Source organism: Equus asinus, chromosome 2 (assembly GCF_041296235.1).
Source record: "Equus asinus isolate D_3611 breed Donkey chromosome 2, EquAss-T2T_v2, whole genome shotgun sequence".
Taxonomy (NCBI): domain Eukaryota; kingdom Metazoa; phylum Chordata; class Mammalia; order Perissodactyla; family Equidae; genus Equus; species Equus asinus.
This window is the reverse complement of record NC_091791.1, coordinates 36260141-36285426: the sequence shown is the minus strand read 5'-3', so window position 1 is coordinate 36285426 and position 25286 is coordinate 36260141. Positions and strand designations below refer to the sequence as shown.

The 25286-nt window shown below is 42.0% G+C and overlaps 1 protein-coding gene across 2 annotated transcripts in view; it reads right to left on the bottom strand.

The window, feature by feature from the left end:
* The window catches only part of MYOF (myoferlin), a 152848-nt gene that overhangs the window by 31003 nt on the left and 96559 nt on the right, over positions 1-25286 (bottom strand). For both annotated transcript variants that reach the window (XM_014862955.3, XM_044754016.2), the window contains 14 exons: positions 23223-23354; positions 20198-20361; positions 17809-17923; positions 15960-16065; positions 14646-14791; positions 12498-12671; positions 11260-11368; positions 10110-10187; positions 7467-7648; positions 7215-7373; positions 6992-7090; positions 5900-6061; positions 3756-3921; positions 508-584 (listed from right to left, as the gene is read on the bottom strand). In XM_014862955.3, coding sequence (XP_014718441.1) covers positions 508-584; positions 3756-3921; positions 5900-6061; positions 6992-7090; positions 7215-7373; positions 7467-7648; positions 10110-10187; positions 11260-11368; positions 12498-12671; positions 14646-14791; positions 15960-16065; positions 17809-17923; positions 20198-20361; positions 23223-23354 — 1869 coding nt within the window. The remainder of the gene's footprint in view (positions 1-507; positions 585-3755; positions 3922-5899; positions 6062-6991; positions 7091-7214; positions 7374-7466; positions 7649-10109; positions 10188-11259; positions 11369-12497; positions 12672-14645; positions 14792-15959; positions 16066-17808; positions 17924-20197; positions 20362-23222; positions 23355-25286) is intronic.

Genomic DNA, 25286 nt, shown 5'->3' with positions numbered 1-25286 from the left:
ATATAAAAATCAGGGATATTCCATACACCAAAAAATAGGGCCATTAAAAATCCATGACCCTTCTGTTTCATGTAGGGAAAAAACTGCCGTGCTATGTGCATCCCTCTTCTGAATGTGCAATGCTATAAATTTGCTCCTGAAATTGCTCTTTCTAGCAGATGACATCACTCAGACTGTCCACATCAATGGTTCGCAGTCCTGCTTGACCAGTAGAATCACTTGGGGAGATTTTAAAATATACTGACATCTGGGTCTCTCTCCTTCTTGGAGGGTGGAGCATGGGCCTGGGGTATTATTTTAAGTATCTTGGGTGACAGGGTAGAGGATGTTAGGCCACATAATGTCATCATAACTATTGATGAGTGCAAGATTCAGATTCTTTCTTTCAATAAATTGGTTTGATTATTATTTTAATTGCATTGAATGGGTATTTGGCTGAATTCACCCACTGCTTAGGCACCTGGAAGATAAAACTGACATTATCCAGCGATCAGTCCCGAAGCCTACCTTCGAAGCCAGTAATGGTTTGGTGTCTTCTATTTCAATAATGACATCCCGGATGGGTGGGGTAGACATAAAGGAGGCTGCAAGACAAGTAATTTCTTACTCTAAGATATTTACAAAAATACAGTGTTGAACAGTCTACTCCAAGTTCAAGTTTAACAGCCACAGAATGGATGGTAGAGTTTACCCTGGATACTCACTGGAATGGAGAGGACCACACCCAAATGTAGAAAATAATCCAATAATTTATCACTTTTCCCAAAATACGATGTGGTTTTAGACATTTTTGTCTAAATGGCCCATTTTTCTTTTGTTTTGGACAATTAGCCCAGTATCTATACATAGAAAGTGCTCAAAAAAGAACCATTGATTGTGTCAATACACAACTTTAGAGGATGCAGGGGTGGGGTGGGGGTACCTATGTCTAAAGAAGCCTCCTTTTCATGGAATCTGTTTTAAGACACAAAAAAGCAAAGCAGGGTGAACAGCTGCACACTCAGTTCCGAAGCTGCAGCGGCTCATTTAGCCCTCGTTCTCACAGTGTATGCAGAGGGAGAAGGCACACGCTCTGGCTTTATACAACTCCCAGAGTATTCAAGGCTTTGGATTAGGGAGTTAGAGCAAGGGCTCAGGAGTAGCCCCAGGGCTTGCCAGGTCTTGTTCAGCTAAAAGGGGTGCGAAAGCTTCAGCCTGGGGTGGGATGGGGGTGAGAGGTACGTCTCCCCTTTATGGAAGAAGGCATCAGGCAGTCAGACATTCAACAGGGGGCTAGAATCCAGACAGAACAAACTCTGCCAAGCCAAAAGAACTTTCTGTTTAATCCATGGAGGCAGTTGACGTATAGGACATAAAGGAGGGGAGGGAAGACATTTTTTAGGCACCTATCATGTGCCAGGCAGTGAATTAAGCCCTTTACATACATCTCATTTAATCTCTTAACAATCGTGTACAGTATGTGCCCTTATCCCCATTATAAAGATTAAAAAACTGAGGCTAAGAGAAAGCCAGTCACTTGCTTTAGATTAAATAATTAGTAGAAAATGGAAGTAAACAATCTAGCTCTGTCTGACCCCAAAGCCTGTGTTTTAACCATCATGCCAGCACCCAGAACAGAGTAGATGCTCCATAAATGTGAGAGAAATGAGGAGAGGGACATTGGGGAGGCCGACATCAGGGGAGACTGACATTTACTGAGCGTCTATGACATGCAAGTTGCTAGGCTAGGTCATTGTATATCCACACGGCACCCCCAGATCTACTAGCAGCCTCCATGCTTCCAAGATAGCACCCCCACAACTCCTGACAGCTGCAACCCAGAATGTGACAGCCAGATGGGCAGGCATGCGGGAACACAATTGTATGCAAGTCCTTCAGATATTCTCCACTTTACCTCCTCGTGTAAACAAGGCCTCAGGGACAGAGGAAAAAGCTATTCTGTGTGCTTCCAACATTAGGTCAAACAAGTACATTCCTCAACTCTGACCCTGTCATTGGTTTTAAGAAAGTACCAGATTGATCTAAAGTAATAGATTCTGGTCTTGGGAACATTATCCTCCCCCCACCCTATACTTCTCAAGGATTTTCCTCTTCAAGGGGTTCCATGAAGGCTTGGCCACACTTCACATTAATGACATAGAATCACTAACCAAGGAGGCCTCTGCCCAACCGACCCGTGACCGACAGACACACACAAGTTCATGCAAGGGATTCTGGGGCCAGAGAAAGTCTGCAACATTTGTAATGATTTCACATATTTGTGTCAAACTACTTTCTCTCATAAACGCAGTAGGAAAAATGCTAGCAAAATGGTTTCTCTCCATTTAGCAACCCCAAATAAAACAATGCCTGCCGTTATATTCATCCTTGTTGTTATAAAAATGTTGCCATTTTAGGCACCATCAATTCAGCACAAGATGCTTTGCATGGGAAATTTATGGATAAACACATGCAGGGTTTTGCTCAAGTGTGACTGGATTTTATCTTCTCCTCTTTTCTGAATCAGGGATACAGGATGCTCAGACCCACACAGCAGATGAGTTTCAGAAGCTCTGTAAAATCAACACCAAACCTTATGGAAGATTTAAAAAAATGGGTTAGCGGCACAGCCGCTTAAATAGAAGAGAGCTGTTCCAGTTTTGTGGCAACCAACCATCAGCCGAATGAGGGTGTGCCAGTTCTCCACGGGGTCTAATCTCACGAGGCCAGGGGCCCTGGGATCTTGTTCATGGATAGGACCCAGTTCCCAGCGCCTAACACAGTCCCTGGCACATGGTAAGCTAAAGACAACCTATTATTGAATGGACAATAGCAAAATGCTACTCCTCAGTTATTATTTATTATGGAACTCTAAGGTAAGTATTATGCTCTGCTCTGTCATTTACTTATGAATTATGTGACCTAAGGCAAGTTATTTAAACTCAGCAGGTGGCACTTTTTCCTTGATGGATAACAAATAAAATCTTTCAAATGACATCATAACAATGCTGTGATGCAGTAATAAGGTGGGACAACTGATGGAAAGCAATTTGAAACAAAAATCCTCCGTTCCTTCAGTGCTCATGGGGGCTCCTGTATTTCCCCATCAAAATATTTATCACACTGGACTGCCATCACCCATTTGCTTGTTTGTCTTCCCTGCTGGGCTCTATGAAAAGTTCATGAAGCACTTCATGTTTCCTAAAAAGAAGTCTTATGTTCATCCAGGAGCGGGAAAGGAGTCTTACGTTCATCCAGGAGTGGGAAAGAAGTCTTATCTTCATCCAGGAGCGGGAAAGGAGTCTTACGTTCATCCAGGAGTGGGAAAGAAGTCTTATCTTCATCCAGGAGCGGGAAAGGAGTCTTACGTTCATCCAGGAGTGGGAAAGAAGTCTTATCTTCATCCAGGAGTGGGAAAGGAGTCTTACGTTCATCCAGGAGCGGGAAAGGAGTCTCATGTTCATCCAGGAGCGGGAAAGGAGTCTTACGTTCATCCAGGAGCGGGAAAGGAGTCTTACGTTCATCCAGGAGTGGGATACTTCCGAAGGTAATAGCTCGAGCATTGGCTCTCCCCAAAAGGAGGCCGGGATTCAAGTCTAGCTCTGTCACTTACTAACTATATTACCTTGGGATAGTTACACAGCTCACTGTAAGTCAAACTGTTTCCTCATTTGCAAAATCTGGACAATGAATGCTTACCTTGGGAAAGTTTGTAAAGATTAATTCAGATCACGCATGAGAAGTCCCAAAATGTTATTTATGGACTTGCAGTTTACCTTTTAACTGTGGCACAATATCCTCCTTTCCTGCGTAAGGGTCGCAGCGAAAGCGGTCCAGGTGCTCGATGGTGCACTGCCCGACGACGGGCTTCCGCCCAAACTGCCTGTGGTCAATGACCTTGATCACCAGCGGAGGCATGTACAACTCCTCCTTGGGCAAGAACTGGGGATCACAGAGGTAAGTGTCACTTCTCTGTACAAAACTCAACAAGGGCAGCTTTGCCAATAAACTCCCCCAAAGGGACCAACGCAGACTCGTTTTGCCCATTTGGCGCAGCCCAAGGGACTCATAGTAAATAGTTCCGTCAACTTACGGGCTAGGCAAGCAGCATGGTGTTAGGGCATGGGGCCTGAGCCCACCCCTGAGATCAAATCCCGGCTCTGCCATTAGGAGCCACATGACCTTAGGGAACTTTCTCTGGGCCAGTTAGTGCCTCGGTAATACTGGGGTTGTTGAATTAATATACATGAAGTGCTTAGAATAGTACCTTAGTAGCTGGCTCTGCTCTGTAACAGGATGTGGAAGGAGCATTTAGTTAGAATTAGTTAGAATTTAGAAATGATTGAGATAAAACTGAAACTTCACGGGAAATAACTGTGGTTTGGGAGTCTCTTAGCCCTGGAAGTTCAGTGCCACATGGGATGCTCATTCTTTCTTGACTCCTCCTGGTTCCTCCACGTGGAATTGGGTAGCCTTGGTGACACTGTCTAATTGGGGAATCATGGACTGCTCCCAGGGCCTGCCTGGGAAGCGGTTCAGGTGAATTTCCACCTCTGGCCTTGCACAAGAATAGAACCTGGGGTCGACTGAGTGGCTTTCCTCAAGCCCCAAGCTAGAAGCTGCTGACTAAGGCTAGATTCTAGACTAGGACTTGGGAGGCAGAGAAGGGGTCGGGGATTGGACAAGGATGGGTGGAGGGGCCCAGGAGCGACCACTTTGGGATTCTGGCTTGGAGGGTGCAGGTGGTGCTCCATCTGCACCATTGCAGGGTGAAGAACATGGGCTTTGGAGTAGGAGGGACCTAAGTCCAAACTCCGGCCACCCACTTGCTAGCTGTGTCCCCTTGTGTAAATCACTTAACCTCTCGGTTTCCCCCAAAGTGGGCCTAAGAGGAGTGAAAATGCCTCCCTGCAGGGTTGCAGTCAAGTCTAAATGCAGGGAGCATAAATGCTGCTGGCGCCAAGCTGTAGCTGCTGCTGTGGCGTCGACAGAGCCATTGCAGCACAGAAGGTCTGGCCTGCACTCACTGCGGGACGTGGACAAGGTGCTTCCCCTCTCTAGACCTCAGTTTCCTCATCCGTCAAAGGGGAAGTTGATCCACAAGACCCTAGAGGTCAAGAGCAGTGCACTGGAGACACTGAGGGCAGGAAAATGACCAGGGTAGGGAAAGGAATGGGAAGTTTCTCGGCCTCCTACTCTTTCAACATGAGGAAACGTCTTTATTTTTAACTCTTTTATACAGTAGAGTAAAAGAGAAGAATTTTTCTTTTTTGAAAAGTTAAGGATTTAACTACCTTAAAAATGGAAAGACTAGGTGACCTGTTCTTGCTCCAAAGTATTATGGGGTCTATGATGGAGAATGGTGAACTGGATATGATGCTGTCACTAATGACCAGAGAGTAAGTCAATGGAACAAAGTGGATGCCACCCCAGGGGCACCCGGAGGAGGGGCACAGTCACAGGCTATTAGGGCATGACCCCATCACCCCATATAGTTCCTCTGCAGCTGCCCTTCCCAGCCAGCCAGTCCCTATCCAGAGGGTTCTGGTCCACGCACACCTGCAAGGACATGACTGAGGGTTAATATTGCACCCCCAAGGGGATTGACCAAGAGCCTGTAACAGACAGCTGAATAGATGGCAAGTTTATTGGAGAAATACACTGGTATTGCTCATCAAAATTTCTGTGTCACTGGGGTTGTCTGAAGCTGTAAGAAACCTTCACTACAGTTTGAGAACCTAGGGAGGAAAAATCACGGACGAGCTGAATACAAGGCAGGGTTTTTCTATTTGTTGTCAGACTTTGGAAAGATATAAGCTACACAGGTGTATGTGAGTGGGTGCGATTATATATATTCATGTTTCAAGTAAAATTCAGCTACTCAACACACATGGACTCTTACAAAGTCTTGATTCCATACCACTTTCATGTAGAGAACGGAACTTGGAAAGTTGGGTGTCTTCTTAAGGTTTTTGATCACCACTGATTCTACCCTTTCCCCTCCACACTCCACAATGAGACTGGGGGATGTGACAGACGCCATCTGGTAGTTCTTCATATTTCTTAAGCCCCAAGCTAGAATCTAAGAAAACAATGTAAAGAGAAGGGAAGCAAATCCAACATATTAAAAATAATATTCAAGAGGAAAAATTCTTTCTTAATAACTGGTAAATTCTTTAAGATTGACTTGTGTAGATTTGCTAAACTCTCTGAGACTGTTATCCTAGAAAGCCTGCAGGTCATCCAGAGAGAGTGGTTTACCTCCTTCCTTCTTCTGCCCGAGCAGTAAAAAGCAGAGCCTGAAGAGCGCAGGAATCGAATCTTGGCTCTGTGAACTCTGGCAAGTTCCTAACCTGTATGTCTCATCTACAAATAGGACTGAGACTATTATCTATCACAGGGTTATTTTAACGATTAAGTGTAAACTTCCTAACACAGTGTCTGACATGCAAGCATTAAAACATGATAGCTGTTGTTTAAAGCCATATGCCTCAGTCTCTGGGAACTCTTGGCAAGACTGCCTGTAAATGGAAATCTCGACTTAACAGTTGCTTGACTGGACAAAGTGGGCGCCTCAATAGCAGGCCAGACACTGTCCATCACACTACTCAGTTGGCTCCATCGGTGTGTATCTGCTCCAATTTCCCATTACACCCTTCACACTCTCCACCTCTGCCTCCCTCTCAGGTCCCCACCTCTCTGCAAACACAGACACGCTGCTCTGAGTCCGCCTTTCCTCTCCCAGTTCTCCAGCTGAGCTGGGAAACCCAGAAATCTACTGATTCCCAGTAAATGAGAACTCTAAATTCCCCCAGCAGTGCTGGAATTGACTGTTCTTGTGGCTTCAGCAAGCCTTCTGTTTCCACGAATATTTCAAATTTTTGGACAAATTATATAGGAAGTTGGAGACAGCAAGAGAATATGCGGCAAGATTCCATTTCCTATACGAAAGATCCCAGTCCTGGATCCACATCCATTTGATTCGCTCAATAAAACTTAGAGAGCAGCCTACCTCAATGGCAGTGAGCTGAACCACAGGCCGGATCCCCTGGGGGACCATGTATAGATTTGGTGCCCGTTGTGAGGGCAGAATGGGAAGGTTGGAGCCATCCTGTGAAACAAATATGGAAATGTCAATGCCTCCTTTTAGTTCAAGTAAACAGTGCCTGGTGTTATTAACAAGTATGTTAAGCAGCTACTCTGAAAGAATATATGAGTGAGACCTCAGCAAGTACCTTGTGCCTGAGAATCAGCTCTGCAGTTACAAGGACATCCCCACAAGTCTTGTCTCCATTCATGACTGGGTACCAGAGAAGTTTGGGTGTGATGTCCATTTCTGAGTTTAGTTTCACCAGAGGAGAGCACATGCTTCGTCCTAAAAATTCATCTTTGCCCTAGAGAAACAAGCAATCCTTAAATTCCCCATCAAACAACCCTATAAACCTCCATTACCCCCCAAGTCATCTTAGAAATTCTAAATTACCTACCACTTGGTCATTGTCAAAAAGCTCTATGATAACTTTGGGTGGGTTCTGTAGGACTGTTTGGGGTTCCCCATAGATTTCAATTTCATCAAATATGATTGTTTGGTCCCACGTGGGATTCAGAGTTGAGTGGATGATCTCAGTGGTTTTACTTCGATGGAGGAAGGAGACATGAGCATATGGATCTAAAGCAAAAAAAGAGAATGACAGTAGGGCCGTAGCTAAAGTCAGAAACCGTAAAACTCCCGAAAGAAAACAGGGGGTAAGCTCCTTGACACTGGCTTGGCGATGATTTTTTGAATTTGACACCAAAAGCAAAGGCAACAAAAGGAAAAATAAACAAGTGGGACTATATCAAACTGAAAAGCTTCTGCATGGCAAAGGAGACCATCAACAAAATGAAAAGGCAAGCTGGCAACTTATGGATGAATGGATAAAGAAAAAGTGGTGTGTATATATATATATATATATATATATACATATATATATACACACATACAATGGAAGACAATTCAGCCTTAAAAAAGAAGGAAACCGGGGCTGGCTCCGCGGCTGAGTGGTTAAGTTCCTGCACTCTGCTGCGGTGGCCCAGGGTTCGGATCCTGGGCACGGACATGGTACCACTCATCAGGCCATGTTGAGGCGGCGTCCCACATCCCACAACTAGAAGGACCCGCAACTAAGATATACAACTATGTACAGGGGGGATTTGGGGAGATAAAGCAGGAAAAAAAAAAAAAAAAAAGAAGGAAATCCTGCCACTCATGACAACATGGATGAACCAGGAGGGCATTATGCTAAGTGAAATAAGCCAGAGAGAAAAAGACAAACACTATATAGTATCACTTATATATGAAATTCAAAATAAGGTCAGGGGCTGGCCCCATGACAGAGCAGTTAAGTTTGTGCACTCCGCTTCAGCAGCCTGGGGTTTGCCAGTTTGGATCCTGTGTGCAGACCTATGTACTGCTTATCAACCCATGCAGTGGCAGGCATCTCACATATAAAATAAAGGAAGATGGGCACAGATCTTAGCTCAGGGCCAATCTTCCTCAGCAAAAAAAAGGAGAAGGATTGGCAGTGGATGTTAGCTCAGAGCTAAGCTTCCTCAAAAAAAAAAAAAGGTTAAACTTATGAAAACAGAGAGTAGAATGGTGGTTGCCAGGGGCTGGGGGGAAGTTAATAAAAGGGTAGAGATTTCAGCTATAAGATGAATACAGTGTGAGGATCTCATGTATAACATGGTGACTATAGTTGATAATACTGTATTATATAAGTGAAATTTGCCAATAGAGTAGAACCTAAGTGTTCTAACACACACAAAAAAAGGTAAATATGTGAGATGATGCATGTGTTATTTAACTCAATTGTGAGAATCCTTTCATAATGTATATGTATATCAAATCATCACATTTTACACTTTAAATTTATTACTTTTTGTCAAATTATACCTCAATAAAGCTGAAAAGAAGATAAGGAAAAAAAAAAGCAATCCATTTCCTCTTCGAGCTAAATAATTTCACCAAAACTTTTTGCAATTGCCTGGGAGCTGACCTATCTGAGTCTAACTTGAAGCTTTTGCAAAAGGCAAAAGGGTGCTTAGTTTTTAGCATTGCAGTGTCATGGGAATGGCACTCTGCTTTTGCCCTGATGATACCTATCATGTCTCAAACTGCAAGGAATGTGTTTAGAGCTTTACGCAACTTTAGTCAAGAATTTTGATAGGATGCTAACTTTGACTTTCAATGATTGAGTGCCCCCTGGTGGTGAATATTCAAAAATGTCTTCAAAAACCATTTTGGAGATTTGTATTATACGAATATCATGAATCTGTTTTAATTTGTAAGAAAAGGAAAGCATTCACAAATGTTGGTTAATATTCATGCTTGGAACACAACTCACAATTGATGTGAGCATGCCAGAGTGTCAGGTAGCTGCTTTAAGAGCTGTTTTCACAGAAGGCCCACGGCAGTTCCGCTGGCCTTCAGGTCCTGAAGTGGAAGGCTCCCCACCTAGCCCAGGCAGCACCTGAACCAGTCATGGTCCCACAAGCAACAGCCCAATGGCGCAGGCAGCAGGTCCCCGACCTTCCCCTTAGAACCAGTCCAAAGGCAACAAAAGCGGCCGGGGTGTCGGTGTGGGGGTGATGAAGCCTCATGGTTTTATGGTGCTGGAAATTTGGGGAGCAGGCTGCAGAGGAGGTCAAGATGGACTCCAATTTTGCTTCAAGCCTGGTGCTGTAGGCAAATGGGTAAATTTGTGACCTTTTTGCCAACTTAAGAGAGCTACAAAAAAATATAAAGTGTCTTAACTTACCAATCAACCCAAGAACGCTGGATGAAAACACCACTATGTGGATAGACAGAGAGCAGAAACTGCTTTTCTTCTTGGTGCTTTTTATTACTCAATCAATTAATGATTATCAGTACTAAAGGACCATGTATCTTCTCCAGCACCCAACAACCACACTTGACATACTCAGTGATTACATATCTCATGACTGAGCAATTTACTTCGTGCGCATCAACCTCAGTGGGGAAAAACTTCTTGTGGTTGTTAGGAATAACTAAAAGCATACACTTGATGAAAAGGAGAATCAAGCCAGCCTGCTTTGTAATGTGTGAGATGGAGATTTTTTTCCTTTACCTGAAAAGCTATCCTTGTCTAGAGCCTTGAGGTTTCTGGCTTGATAGATGTAACAGCGCAGATGGTAAATGTAGACTCCTAGAAAGAACAGGGTAGAGGTTACTTACAAGAAACATAACACGGCTATTTTTTCTGGACTATTTAGAGACAGTACATGTTTCAGATAAATGGGTCACGAAAATCTATTTCCCCACAGTAAAGAACACATATAATGGCGATGATGTGTCCTCCCAGAGTAGTTCTGTTTCCCGTAAAATGAAACTTACTTTAAAAAATGCTACAGTAAGCTCAGTGCAAGTGTGTCAATCAGGAGGACATTACTTCCGGTGTAAACTACCTGGATTTAGGGGACTGCTTGTCATCCCTGATCTTTAAAATGAAACTGGGTCTCCAGGAGCCATAGACGTAGGGCTTTCTGAACCATTCCAGCACCAGATCTAGGGAACGGTTATCTGCTACAAGTTTCTTGGATATTTCAAAATCTTTATACTCCTTATCCTTATTATATTAATGCATATCCACCCCCTTCCACTCCCCATTCCCCCCTAAACACACATAATTTGACAGATAGTAGGACATTGTGATTCAGTGCACAGATCTGGGGAACCAGACTACTTGAGTTCAAATCTTGTCTCTGGTGCCTTCAAGCTGTAAGACATTTGTCAAATTATTTCATCTTCCTGTACCTTGGGTTCCTTACCTGTGAAACTGGGAACAATAACAGCACCACTTTCTAGGGTTGTTATTAAGACTAAATAAGTTAATATATACACAGTGCCTGGCACATGCTAACCTCTATGAGCATTTTCTCTTACTATTACAGAGTAGGTCTGTCCATTCCAAAATCCCTCAAGGTTATCATCGAAATCAACCTTTACTTAACATTTTGAACCTTTTTTCTAATTAAAATAATCTTTGGGGGGCTTCATAGAATAAGTACATGTTGAACACACCATGTTAACATCAATGATTCAACCACCTCCTATCCCAAATACAATTTTTAAAACTGTATTTTAAAAAATCCTTTTCATTGAGTGATGAAAAGGAAAGTACATTCGCATAAAGAGATTCTTATATTTGGTGATTTGAAGAGTTTTCTTGAGATAAAAGTCATAGAAGTGGAATGCACAAACATATGTTTAAAACGTACTGTCGAATTTACAGGAGACAATGGGCGTGTTTGCTCCAAACACCGTGGTGGCACTGTATTTCTGTTTCTCTGTGCTTTTTTCATCTCCATCCTCAGTAGTGTCTGCGCCCTAAGGAGGCAGGAAAAATCAATTAACAATGCCTAAAAACAAAGAGGCAAGAATTACAAACAAATGGAATAGCGGCTTTCAAAAAAATTTTTTCTCATCCAGTCACTTCATTTTTAAAGATGAATACAGCCCAGGACATCAAGTGACTTCCCCCAGGTCACTTGGCTGGAAAGCAACAGAGCAAGAAGTTGAAGCTAGACCTTCTACCTCAAGTTCAGGTTTACCAAACCCTGCTGCTGAAAGGCAAAAAAAAAAAGTGTAAAAGATAAATAAAGGGATTAGAAGGATGGGAAGAGGAAGAGAAAGAGCAGTGGGAGAAGAGCACAGCAGGGTCAGCGTGCAGAAATATAAAAATAGGCTGTGTTTGGAAATGGTCCCTGACTACCATGTTTTAGATCGACCACTGCCATTTTCTTATTCGTTCCTTCCACTTTTCTGCTTTTTTCCTCCTGCCTCCTGTATTGTGCTTCCATATGAATTGCTCTCTAATTCTGTGAGCAATCCTTCTGTTTTCCTCCCCCTCACGTCTGCGCATTTAACTTTCTTGGTTTATGGAACAGTTGTAGTTTCCAAGGTGGGAACCAAGGATCCTGTGCCTGGGATGTTAATAGATGTCACCTACACCAAGGGTTTTGGAACAGATATATTTGGAAAATGTTAGGTGAAAAAACAGGTGTGTCCGCAGGAGGACTTTTTAGAACTTTTATATGTTAATAGTCTATTCATTCTGCAAAACTTATGAGCAACTAGGATGTGTAATTTTCCCCCAAATTATTTGCAGTCTTGCAGTGCTGGAGGGACCTCGATGGAGTGGGAGGTGTTATACCCAATACTCATGTATTTTCCTGGTACCAATATTATTTGAGCTTTGGCTATTTATTTTATTTTTTAAAGATTTTATTTTTTTCCTTTTTCTCCCCAAAGCCCCCTGGTACATAGTTGTATATTCTTCGTTGTGGGTCCTTCTAGTTGTGGCATGTGGGACGCTGCCTCAGTGTGGCTTGATGAGCAGTGCCATGTCCGCGCCCAGGATTCGAACCAACGAAACACTGGGCCACCTGCAGTGGAGCGCGCGAACTTAACCACTCGGCCATGGGGCCAGCCCCAGCTTTGGCTATTTATTACTTACAAGGGCACCTTCAAGTTTAAAGATGGCAGCTGAACCATGTGTTTCTGAAGGAGCCATTTTTCTCCTCCAGCGTCTGCGGCGAAAGGTATCTGAACTACGTTGTTTCCAGTGAAATTTCCAGCCAATTAAAGAAGCATATTCCCAGCCCTCTTGGCCTTCATATTCTTCCCTGGCCTAAAAGAGAAGTAAAACTTTTTATCATCATCATCATCATCCTTATATTGATAAAGCAGATTATCTGGTCAATCAACAAATACGTATTGAAAATTTACTCTGAGCTAGGATCCAGGGATACAAAAGAGAAAAAATAGACAGGTTCTCTGCCCTTGAAGAGCTGATGGACCATGGGAATACAGAGAGATAACCAGGTAATTAACGTGGAATGAAATCTTGCCAAGGTGGTGGCTGCATCATCAGGAGAGGCATCTTATTCAGACTCGGGGGGGTGGGGCGCGCAGGAAAGCAAATGGATTCTTTCTCAAATTGCTTTCTACTTTCTCACTTCCTTAGCTCAGAAGAACACTGCTATTGTGAGACAGTTGGGAAAACGTTATTATCTCCACTTTATATATGGAGGAAAAAAATGGGCACCACCCTCCCCAGGGTTTAAAAGTCTCGTCTAAGCTAATGGCTATCATAACTAATAATGAAATGATAGATCAGGGTATATTACTTCTATAATAACTAATAACTAAACAGAATAGTACTTTTTAATCTCAGAAACTGTTTAAATATAAATGATCTCAGCTTTCAATGTTTTATTCAATTCCTTCAACAAATATGAGGGCCTACTATGTGATAGGGATTGCTGAGAGCTGAGGAAGCGATGAAGAAAAATACAGATAGGTCCTTGCCTTCATGTAGCTGACATCTTAGTGGTGGAAGTTTTATGTAAATATCTTAAAAGTATGACTAGATTTAGTAGATGTAAAATAATATTCAATAACATTCAATAACACTTATGATTTCAGAAATAAGAGCTCCCTGTAGGTTATTATCATTGTAGGGGCTATTTTTTCAACTTTGAATAAACATAAAATCCAGGTCAATCTTGTAACTGACCCTCTAGTTGTGTTAATCGTGGCATTGAAATATTTCACGTAGCCAGGAGTGAGGCAGGTTAGGGACGTGATCAAAGTCTCAACAATACTCTTGGGGAGAATGAGGCCAAGTTTCCGGTCTTCTGACTGCTGGCTCAGTGTTCTTTCCACTTCACCTTTGTGACTTATGTAGAAGGAGGGAGTCAAGTATCTCTAGAAACTTCTTACCCCATCAGGATAGGGATAACTGAATAACAAATATTCATTCATCAGCTCCTTCATTCTACTGCATTATTTATGAGGAACAAGTTCTTGAGCTAGCAAGAACGATACAAAACGACTATGGCTCCATCTTGAGAACCACAGAGGAACCAAGAAGTTCACTGTCTAATAAAAAGTAACTTTACTGCACCTACTGAGTCAGGCACTTTGGGGAATAGAAAGAGTTCCTGTATGGCATTAGCCTAGGCTGGGTTCAAACACTGGCTCTATCATTTACCAGACACGTGACCTAGAGCAAATCTGCAGAGGTCACTCTATAAGCATTATCTGTAAAACGAGGATAAACGCAGATTTTGTGGATTGTAGATGATGCATATGCAGTACCTACCACTATAGAAGGCACACAAAACATGCCACTTATTATTGTTCTGAATATTATTGCTCCCCTTGACTTATTATTATTCCACTTAAGCCTATAATACTCTCATTAGATGCATGATGTTATACCCACTTTGCAGACGAGAAAGGAAATGAAGAAGCCAGGGTCTGAAACCTTCTGTATCTTATTCCAAGTCCTGAGCTGTTGCCACTACTCCATTACGCTACCAAAATAATTTCTCTTTCTATTACCACCTCTTGAGTGGCTCTCATTTAGCCCGCTTCAGAACCACCTGGAGGACTTGCTGAAACACAGATTGCTGGCCCCACCCCCCAGAGTTACTAAATCAGTAGATTTGGGGTCAGGGCACACTGTGAGAACCCTGGAGCAGGGCATTAGGCCTTTGACTGGCAAATGGCTTCTGGAGAAACAGCCGAGTTAACTGGAATTCTTCGTGGTCTGGAAGGCAGAGCCCCCAGCCCAGTTCCCTCCTACTGCTCCTCTTACCCTGGCAGTGCTGGAAGCGGTCTGTGTTAAATCTTTCTTGCGTTTTCGGACCAGCCTTCGCCGTCTATGAGTGTGGTACATTTTCTCTGCTGCAACCCACGATTTGGGTTTATTATCGGGAGGAATGGTAATTCCATATTCCCAGCCTGGAACAGAGTTTGTGAATGGTTATCCAAAAGAGATGCATTTGCCAGATCACCAAATGAACTCCCGGGAAACATTCAGTCACTCCCTCTGCCCACAAACATTCTCTAATGTCACGACTGAATGCCACTGCTCCTTTTACTTTGCTGCAACTCAGCCAAACTGAATACGTCTCTATTCCCCTGGCTGCCTCTTCAAAATGCTTCCTTGGTGGCCATGAGGTTCCCTTCACTTTTATACCTCCATTCATTCATGGTAATTGAGTGCATCTAAGACTAAGCCACAAGTACAAGAGGCAGAAGGGGACAGTGGTGAAGAGGGTGGGCTGTGTGGCCACACAGCCTGGGTTCAAATCTCAGCAGCACTCCATGCTGGCTGTTGACTAAAACAGTTTTTTGCAAGTTAGTAAACCTGCCTATTGCTCAATTTCCACAGCATAAAGGTAAAATACATCTTTTTTAAAAGAACTAATCAAAATTATGCATGCAAAGCTCTAGGACCATGCTTAGCATATAGTTTGTGCTCAACCAATGCTAGCTGTTATTACAAGCCCTGGTGTGTGCATCAGATCAGCAAAGAACTTAATAATGCATTTGAAATCTTCCATATCAATGCTAGTTCTTTCTGAGTACTACTCCCACCTATAAGGAAAAAAAAAAACAAGCAAATTTTCTCTTTTGATAATTCCAAAAGTTATAGTTCATTTAACTTTAGATTACTGTCCATGGAAAAGGGTAAAGACAATTAACAGAAGCTATGTCAATAATCTGCAATATTGCTGAATAGGACTTTTCATGCATTTTACAGTCCTTTCTGAGCTGGGGGGACCCTGAGTGTGATGCTTCCAGAGAGGGTATGGGGTGTGATTAGGATAGAGAAAATCCAAACTCCAGTTCCCTCTCAAATTCTCATCCTGGATCCCCAGCATCTCAAAGTCCAGCGGCCCAGCCCCTGTCACCTTGCATCTTTCACTTTCAACAGCTTCCCAGCAGGCACCTGTCCAAGCACTGGCCAGTCCTTCCGATTTTGCATCTGAATAGTCACTGGTAACAACACATGACCTGGTTGTCATACATCAACAGGGCTAAAACTCCTCCCTCCCAAGGAAACTTTACTTTGGCAAACCAGGGCCTTGCTGTAGAGCCCCTGGTAAGAGATCTAAAATGTTACCTTTCTCATCCACGGCCCGATTTATGTCATACACCCATGCATCATCTTCCCATTCCCAACCTGGAGGGCATGTGAGCTCACTGGGTGATGCCGCTTTATCACCGTTCTTTTAAAAAACAAAAACAAAGAATAGAGAGAAGCCATAGTGTCAAGTAACATACGAAAGAGAGAGATGATTCCTCACACTTAACTATAGTACTCCCATTAATATAGATACCATCTTAAACATCAATCTTACTCAGAAAAATCTCTAATCTTTATTTATGCATAAATGTTATACAAAAATTAATTTTTAAGAATGCTTTCTGTCTTCACTATTAGGGAATATATTAGGTTCAACCACGGGAAATTGTTTTGTAGGTCACAAATGGTCAAATATCAGCAATTGCAAGTGTTTCAACTTAATATTATGAAATGGTGCAACTCTCCTCATGAGGAGTTATAGTGGAAAGAACTCATCAGACACGGAAAAAGCATGACAAACACATTTTCCGGTACGGGGTAATGCTGCTGGAGGTTGTAGATGCTAATCATGTAAGATTGAGCAAAGTTTATGTTAAATATTCGCTTACATTCTGCCTAAAATCTGACGGGAGAGTTATGAAAAAAGTTCATAGTAAAAGAAATAAAGGTGGTCCATAAACATATGGAAAAATATTCAGCTTTACTTTAAATTAAGAGTGTGACAATTGAAATAACAACAAGATACCATTTATTCATGTATTGAGAAAGATGTTAAAGTGGGATGGTGAGTATTTAGAAAAACAGCCTTCTAATATGCTGTTGCTGGAAATACAAATTTCTACCTCCTTGAAAGCAGTGTGGCAATATTTATCAAAATTTTATATATGATGAAACCTTGACCAAGCTAATCCAGGGATCTTTCCTATGGATAAACTCTTACAAATGAATTAAAATACATGTAATAAGGATGTTCACTGCCACATCATTTATAAAAACCAAAGACTGGGAAAAAACCCAAATGGCCACAAGGAGAGAATTAGTTAAATAAATTATAGTGGGTCCATAAAATAAAACACTCTGCAGGCATTTTTTAAAGGCTCATGGGAGCAAGGTGGTTCTAGTAGGATTTCACAGATTTAACGCAACCCATCTCTTTAACTTAAAATGTTTATTAAAGATTCCAAAATCAAGACTCCAAAATTTGCTAAAAGCAAACCTAGATTTTAAAGAGAAAATGTTTTCATCTTTCTTGGGGTCCATAAATATTTCAGGGCTGCTTTATACAACTATCTTTTCTCTAATAAAGGCTATTATGTATTAACAGTAACAGAAAAAGGCTTCATAATGATAGCATTGGGTCCGACAAAGAAAAAATATACAAAAGAAGATTTATATGTCTTGATATCAAAAGATGTCCAACATATATTGATATGTGAAAACTACAAGTTTTAGAACCATGCATATAATCTTATTTAGGTGAGGAGAGAGGTTATATGCTTGTACATGAACAGAAGACTGCTATCAATGGCTACCCTGGGGGGTGGAATATGGATCTGGGAGAAAAATTATTTTCATTTCCTTTATGCTGTCTGAATATTTTAAAGACATGAACACTCAATTTGTTATGATTTTAAAAACTAGTTAAATAATAAATACACCTTTACAATAAAAAAAATGCACAACCCAAACTTCACCATGTACCAACATCTAGTTAAATAGGCCCAGAGTCTTTTCTACAGAAAATAATTATAGGGCACAATGTGGCTTAAGTTATAGACGTAAGGCTGTTCAGAACATGAGATGGAGCAGAAGAGAAGGGGAAGCCATGCCTTGCGGTTGGTTATTTCACAGAGCTAACGTGTAAGGGTTTATCTGGCCCACTCACCGCATCCGTGTAGGTGTCCTCAGCCGGCTTCCACTCGCCCCCGGGGTAGCGACTCTCGTTCTGATACACTTCATCAGTGAACTCTGTGTGACCTGCGTCTGCCTCAGTCAGCAAGCTGCGGGCAAGGCTCATTTTATCAAAGAAGAGATGATAGCAACAACCCCAGCCATTTCCAATGGTCAGGAAACATCTACTCTCTAGGGTGGTACCAGTTTCTGCCTCCATCTACCCCTTTGCGTTCTCCACTCCAAACTCCTCTTTGCACTAACAGCTTTTGACATTCCTTTGAAGAAGGGGCCTGCTGGATCAAGGAGACCTAAACTATAGAGAACTCCTAAGTTAGCAGGGTTGCTCCTTCTCAATAATTAGGGTGGGGACTGGGAAAACAGTGTTGAGGGCAGCTTCTGATAGGGACCTTGTGTTCCATATTTCTGTTTCAGTTCAGGGCTGTTCAGCTTTTTGTCAGCAAAACTCTTGGCTAACAGGTCAAAAGAATAGGGGGTTTTCCTGCCTCGTTCCCCCTATTTTTAAAAAATGGAATAGAGACAACCTCAGGAGGCCATATGGAAACTTTTATTCATGGCTTGCTTGGTCTATGGAACACAAACTGAAGAGAAGGAGTTTAATTTTCTGGATAGTTCCTAGGTAAAGAGCCAAACCAGGTCATTTAAGACTCCAAACTCCATTTGGGCACTTAAGAAATCCATACTGACTCTCTGCCATACCAATTTTCCTCTTGGATTTGGAACTATTTTGACAACGCATAGAAGAAAGTACAGAGGCTCCAACTCTGACTCAGTCTTCTGCCAAGTATCCACTCAAGTGAGATTTCTTTTTGCTCTACCGTCTCTACATCTTTTCCCTGCTGTATCCTCCCCTAGAATCAAGCACTGGAAGGAAATCAGAAAACAGTCCCAGCCATTTGCATAAATTGGGCTTGTCCATCACTTCCCTGGGCCCAAGAGAAGGAGACTAGAAGACTTGGCTGAGCCTAGGGTCCCATCCAGCTCTGACACATTTGACCTTCTGCTTTTCCAATCACAACGCCCCCCGCCCTTGCCTGTCCTCACTAACCTTCCTTCCTTCTGTCCTATTCAAATCCCATTTCCCTTCTCCTTACTAGTGACCCCAACTTCATCCAAAGCAAGCAGTCAAGGGTTAAAAGCAATCAGGGGCAAACACTGGGTCTTAACAGACCAGACCCAGCATACTCCTTCCTTCTTCCCAAATGACTATGTAGTTATAGGAAATAAATGTGGACAGAGAGAGCAAATTCTAGGCCTTGAAATCCAATGTCACAAGCTTGCTTCCTCCGAACTCAAGTATGCTGTCATGAGGTGGAGAGAAGAGAGAGTTCTGGTTATAATACTGTTGGCAACACTCAGAAACCAGGGTGCGGTCTCCCCCAGACTCCCGGGGAAACACGCTTGCCCCTCTCTACTGTGTCCTTTTAATAACAGCTTTGAGACAGAATTTACATATCATACAATTCACCCATTTAATATGTACCCTCTGGTTCTTGCAGACGTTCCTGCATAACAATTGAGTGCTGGTTTTGGTGCCCAGGCTGGACTTAGGTGTTAGCCCCGGCTATACCACTTAAGAGCTGTGTGTCTTTGGACAAGTACTCAATCTCTCTAGTTTTCAGTTTCCACATGTGTAAAGTGGAGACAGTAGTATTACTGGAAGATAATTCTCCATGAGACTCTTGCATTTCTGCACAGAGGCCCCAAAACCTTTGTTACAGGCTATCTTTTAGAGGATGTTAAATGGGGAACAACCGTGGAAGACAGAGACAGTGTCTCTCTCCAGTGCAAAGGGCCAGCATGCTTGCTACCCATTATAAAAGATTCAGAAGCCCTAATCTCAGGGTTCCTCTCCTGTTATGCGATGCACTGCATATGCAAGAGTCATCTGGCCCTCTTCGTGTCGCCCTGTGGGAATTGGGGCTCAAAAACTAAAGTAAAGGTTGACATTCTGACACAGCTACTGCTTGTGTCTCCTGTCAACATCCACAAAACTGTGGCAGGTGACCTTGTTAGCTTGCAGGTAGGATAAAAATCTGACCCTTCACAATTTTTGACACTACTGATCCTGTAGGGCTGTAGTGTAGATTCAATAAGATGATGCCCGTGCTTAGCATACTGCTTGACACATTCACACATAATGAGTTCTCAGTAATTGTTAGTACCAAGTGCCTTTCATATTTGTTTGTCTTATCATGGGACGCTGATGACATCTTTCAAGTTTCTATGAATTTCTGCGGACTGACTTCTGCTCAGTGGGTGTTACGTAAATAAGATCAAGAATGATGACGGAGGAGATTCATTTAGCAATTTCTTGGGAAAGGCTTCATTGCCATCCTTTTTTCAGAAAATGGAAAACTTACCTTCTTTCAGGATCAACCATCCAGTCTCCTTCCCATTCCCAGCCTTTTGGAGGCAAAAAGAATTCCCTCTTGAGTTTTATTTTTCCTGTGACATCAGAAAATTTATGACGACCCACTAGTCCAGAGGTGCCCCATTTTCCAAACATGAGAGCTTGATTTTCATACTATTAAAAAAAATGAAATTGGAGAAACACCATCAGAGAGCAAGAAATAAAGCCAGCCCATACATTTCAAGTTCACCTGAAACTTAGGCTAGACAGCACTAAACAGTGAAAAAGCTTATACTCAGAAGGTAGAGACCTAACTTAGGCTGATTATGCAACTTAAGGTAAACCATTGATCCTTCTAAGACTCAGTGTTCCCATCTGTAAACCAGGGATAATACTATCTTTCTTAGCGAGTTGTCCTGGAGCTGATATGTGCAAATGATTGTGAAAGTGCTTTGTAAACAGTGGTATATCATTGCTAGTTATTTCTATTATTATTTTGAATGGCTCCAAATAGTTCTCTGAACCAAATCTTTTAAATACTGATAAAAGTCCTCAATTTATGAACGTGCAGTCTTCTCAACGTTTGTTAGTCTACTGCCTAGAACTTGGGGCACATATCCCCACAGAAACAATCATATAATTGATGGTACATTTTCCAGGCAGTCCACAGGGAATGTCTGAAACAGGAAGGTCATTTTAGCACTCAGAATATATAGGGCCTAAAAGTTCTGAGAATCTCCTCTAGAGGGCGGAGGGTAGACCACGACCTTTCTGGAAGCAGGTTTAGGGGCAATGGCAGACTCTGGTTTACAGGGGCATTCCTTTCTAAATTGGAATTTATAAATCCACAGTGGTCTGCTCTTCACTACGTCAACCATCGAAAGGGTTGAGATTGGCCAGTGGTGAGTGTTCCTGTTTGGGCCCAAGCTGAAATTTCCATTTGTCTGCTGATGAGCCCACTGAGATGATTTGCATATGTGACAGGGGAGTTTTGCAGCTGAAGGAGGAGGGAAGACGTTTGAGTAGGGACCTGATGGGAGATTGGGTTCAAGCAGACACAATAGTGCCTGTCTCAGATATTGCTTTGAGTCTGGAGAGGAGATGAGCTTCAGGCAGCAGCTATAGGAGCTGTTGTCACACGGGCTGTGAGACCCAGAGGCATGTGCATGGATCCTTTGGTTTCCAAGTGACAAGGACACAGAAAAGAGGAGCAAGGCATTCCCACCACTTCTGTTAGAAGCCAGTCTGGCTCTAGTAAAATCCAGGCAAGAATCTTGGCATGGACAAGAGGCATCAGCAGCAGTGGAGATGGCAGTCTCATGTGGCTTTGAGGATACAGCCTTTAACCAGCTGTGGGGCAGGACCATTAGCCCATGTGAAGCAGCTCAGAGACCTCCAGAAATCTGGAAGAAGGGGAGAACTTTGCAGAAAATTGAGGTCTGGTATTAGCAAAGATAGGCAAGAACCTGTGAAATTTTCATCGTTGTTACTAATGTGCCCCTACTGGTACTCAAAGGCTGTTAGAATCTGGAGAAACTAGAGTCACACAAAACACCTGAAATGGGTGGATCATCTCTTTACATGAGTTGAAACTCAAGTTCACTCCGTGCAGAGAAGAAGCTGGAAATGGGAAGTGTTGGAAGGGATCCCTAGACTGGGCATTCCCTGCTCAGTGCTAGCTTCTCCGGACTTAGCTCCCATCAGAGAGTTGGAGGGCGGGTGGACGCCAAGAAACCCCATAGGAATGCAGGAGCAAGCCTCTCCTATGTGTGCCCTGATGCCCTCACTCCACATGGCCCAGTTGACTGGACATCACCATCTGCCACTCAGGATCTCCCCTGCAGCCTCCAGTATACCATCTATTTACCTCCAATAGTACTTCCAAGACTGCACTGTAAGGACTTTGTGTGTGGCTCCCATGTGTTTCATTGCTTCTCAAGTGGTCCATTGATGCCCTATATTCACCCACATTGGAATCACTGCTCGTGTTAATCCCTAACTCAGCTACAGGATCAGAATCCCCAGGGTGGCCTTGGCATTCAGCATGTTTAACAAGACACTCAGTTTTACAATCATTGCAATAGATGATGAGATCCTTGAGGACAGGGCTTGGCCTCTTCATCACCTTCAGCACCTGCCTCAGTGCCTGGCATAAAACCACCACTCCCTAAAAACCTTGATGGATGGATGGATAAATTCTGTTAATACATATTTATTTATTCATAAATATTTATAGGAACCTACTATATGTCAGGTAGTGTCAAGTGAATAAAAAGCAAAAATAAAAGATGCCCCGGGTTTTCTTGCCCAGCAAGCAGATCAGAACCACAATCCTGAACCCGTTGTCAGGTATAGTGGTGGGCATCAGCAACACATTTATAAATTAGCTAGAACGAAGACAGTCTTTTTCCCATTTATCTGAGCAGGAAGGCCCATCTGTAGAAGAATAGAGGTCATATAATAGTATATAAAAATAGTATATAAAATAATAGTTGTATATATATTTATTTTATATATATTTATATTTGTTATAAAAACAAATCAAAATAATTCTGCTTTTGGCTGTACAAGTGTGTAAAATTTATTTAAATTGGTTTAATTGTAAATGAAACCTTTAATTAACTAAGCAGATTTTTAACTTAGTGAAGGTTTTACAAATTATATCTATTGCTTTTGAAGCATTCAGGCAGCTTTTTCTTTGCCCTGGGGCAACTCATCTGAGACTTCTCCTAAGCGGGAAATGAGTCTTCTGTGGTTTAAAGGCTGCCAACCCCAAGCAGGCTGCTCAAGGTCTGCACCTCTCAAGTGCCCTCATCCCCGGGATGTTTGTGTGTGAATCACTCTGGTGTGTCCCAGTGTTGACAACAAAACCTCCAGTCAGTCTTTCCCTATCCTCTTAGGTTAAGGTGCCCCGGATAGGATTTTAGGTAGTGGTGATGGTGCAGTTGTTTTTGATAGGTGAATGTTTTCCAGAAAGGTGAAAAGTAAAAGTACCCCCCACAAAGAGGAAAAGAGAGTGATGTCATTAAATGTACCATTTCCGCAAAGACGGTGAAGGTTCCTTCCGCGAAGCTATTGAACTTCTTCTCAACAGCACTTAAGCCCAGCCAGATGTTCACTCGCAACTCCACAGGCACCTTTGGTCCATTGCTTTTCTCCTGCGGATACTGTGAGATGCACATTAACGAGCACGTTATGCCGGGCACAGCAGGGGCTGTGACAATAAGTTCAAGTCCAAAGCAGACTGAACACCTAATCATTGCTCTCACCAGTCTAATTTCATGTTTGCAGAGTTAAAATATTTCCAAATGACCCTAACGCAAAGATGAAAATAACAACTAAAACGTGGTTCTCAAAGTGTGATCCATAGACTGCCATGTGTCCCTGAGACCTTTCCAGGAGGTTCAAGGGTAAAACTATTTTCCTAATGATACTAAGATGTTATTAGTCTTTTTCACGGTATGGAGATTGGCACTGACAGTGCTAAAGTGATGGTGGATAACACGTGGGCACTGCAGCAGGAATCAAGGCAGGGACACCAAACTGTACCGCAAGTAAATGTTTTCTTCATCACTCTCAGTGAAGAAAATAAATGCCAGCTTTACTTAAGAATTCTCTTGATAAAGCAGTAAAAGCTACTCATCTTATTAAATCATAATCCTTGATTACATGTCTTTTCAAAATTTTGTGTGATGAAACAGGAAGTACAGACAAAGCACTTCTGTGGCATATTAACATATGTCTTGAGAAAAGGCTCTTGTGCAATTGTTTGAGTTGTGAACTGAATTAGCCTTTTTTCTTTTAATGGGATTACTTTTTTACTTGAAACAGCGATTGCCAGACAAATATGGTTATTCAGCCGTGGGTAGGGGGCAGACGTTTTCTTGAACATAAACAAAGTGAGCCTGTCTCTCCACAGACAATAACTGACTGCATTTTGTTGCCAATGATAAAATTCAGGCTTTCAAGTACAAATAAGGATTTTGGAAAACTCGCATCTATCACGGTGAGCTTGATAGCATCGCAATACATAAGACGTTTCTGGTAAGTGGTATTAATGAATGTGATTTTTTCGATTTTGTATAATGAAATGTATCATATTTCTGTATAACTCTGTGAACCATTTCCCAAATGATCAATGCTTACTGTTACAGAACCACACATGGATAAAAGAACCATTCAAAGTACAAGACAGACCAATGGATTTTAATGCAGCAGAGAATGAAAAGTTCATTGATATGATTTCAGATTCCACATTGCAATTAACCTTTTAAAATCTACCACTTGTTGAGTTTGGTGTTGTATCAAAGATGAGTATCCACAATTATCTAAAAAGATTATTAAAATATTCCTCTCTTTTCCAACTACATATCTATGAGGCCAGATTCTCTTCGTATACTTCAACCAAACAACTTAGTCCATCAGATTAAATGTAGCAAATAGGAGAATCTAGTTATATTTCTGTGAAGCCAGACATTAAAGAGGTTTGCAAAACTATACAACAGCATCACTCTGCTCTTTGATTTTTAAAGAAAATACAATTATATTTTATAAAAATATGTAATTTATGCTAACATGAAATGGATTTCTTATTTTACAATAAATTGATAAATATTTTTAAAGTCTCAGTTTTAATTTCTATTACAGTAAATATTAATAGATAAAACCCACATAAACAAAAGCTCCCTGGAGTCTTCGGTAATTTTTGCAAAATTATTTTTTTGTGTAAAGAGGTCCCAAGACCAAAAAAACCCCCAGTGAATTAAGTGACTCCCTAAACTGATCATGAGAATTAACAAAATCAATAAATATAGAAAACATTCTCTTAAAAGCATTTTGCTGTTTATCCACTGAGTTCTAAAACCTAACACGGAGAATACCACCTTCCCTCCTCTCCCACCCCCTGTGAAGTTTTATTTATTAATCAGTTTGCTTCCACCTACTGCTGAGGTCAATTATGATTGTGGTTCTATCTTAAGTAAAATTTATTCCACCAAGAGATACTTGAAAGAAGATAATCACTCTGGTTCTATTTTCAACCTCCTGATTAAAGAGCAATGAGTACATTTATTAAAAGTTGGCAGATAGCTCCTTGTTTT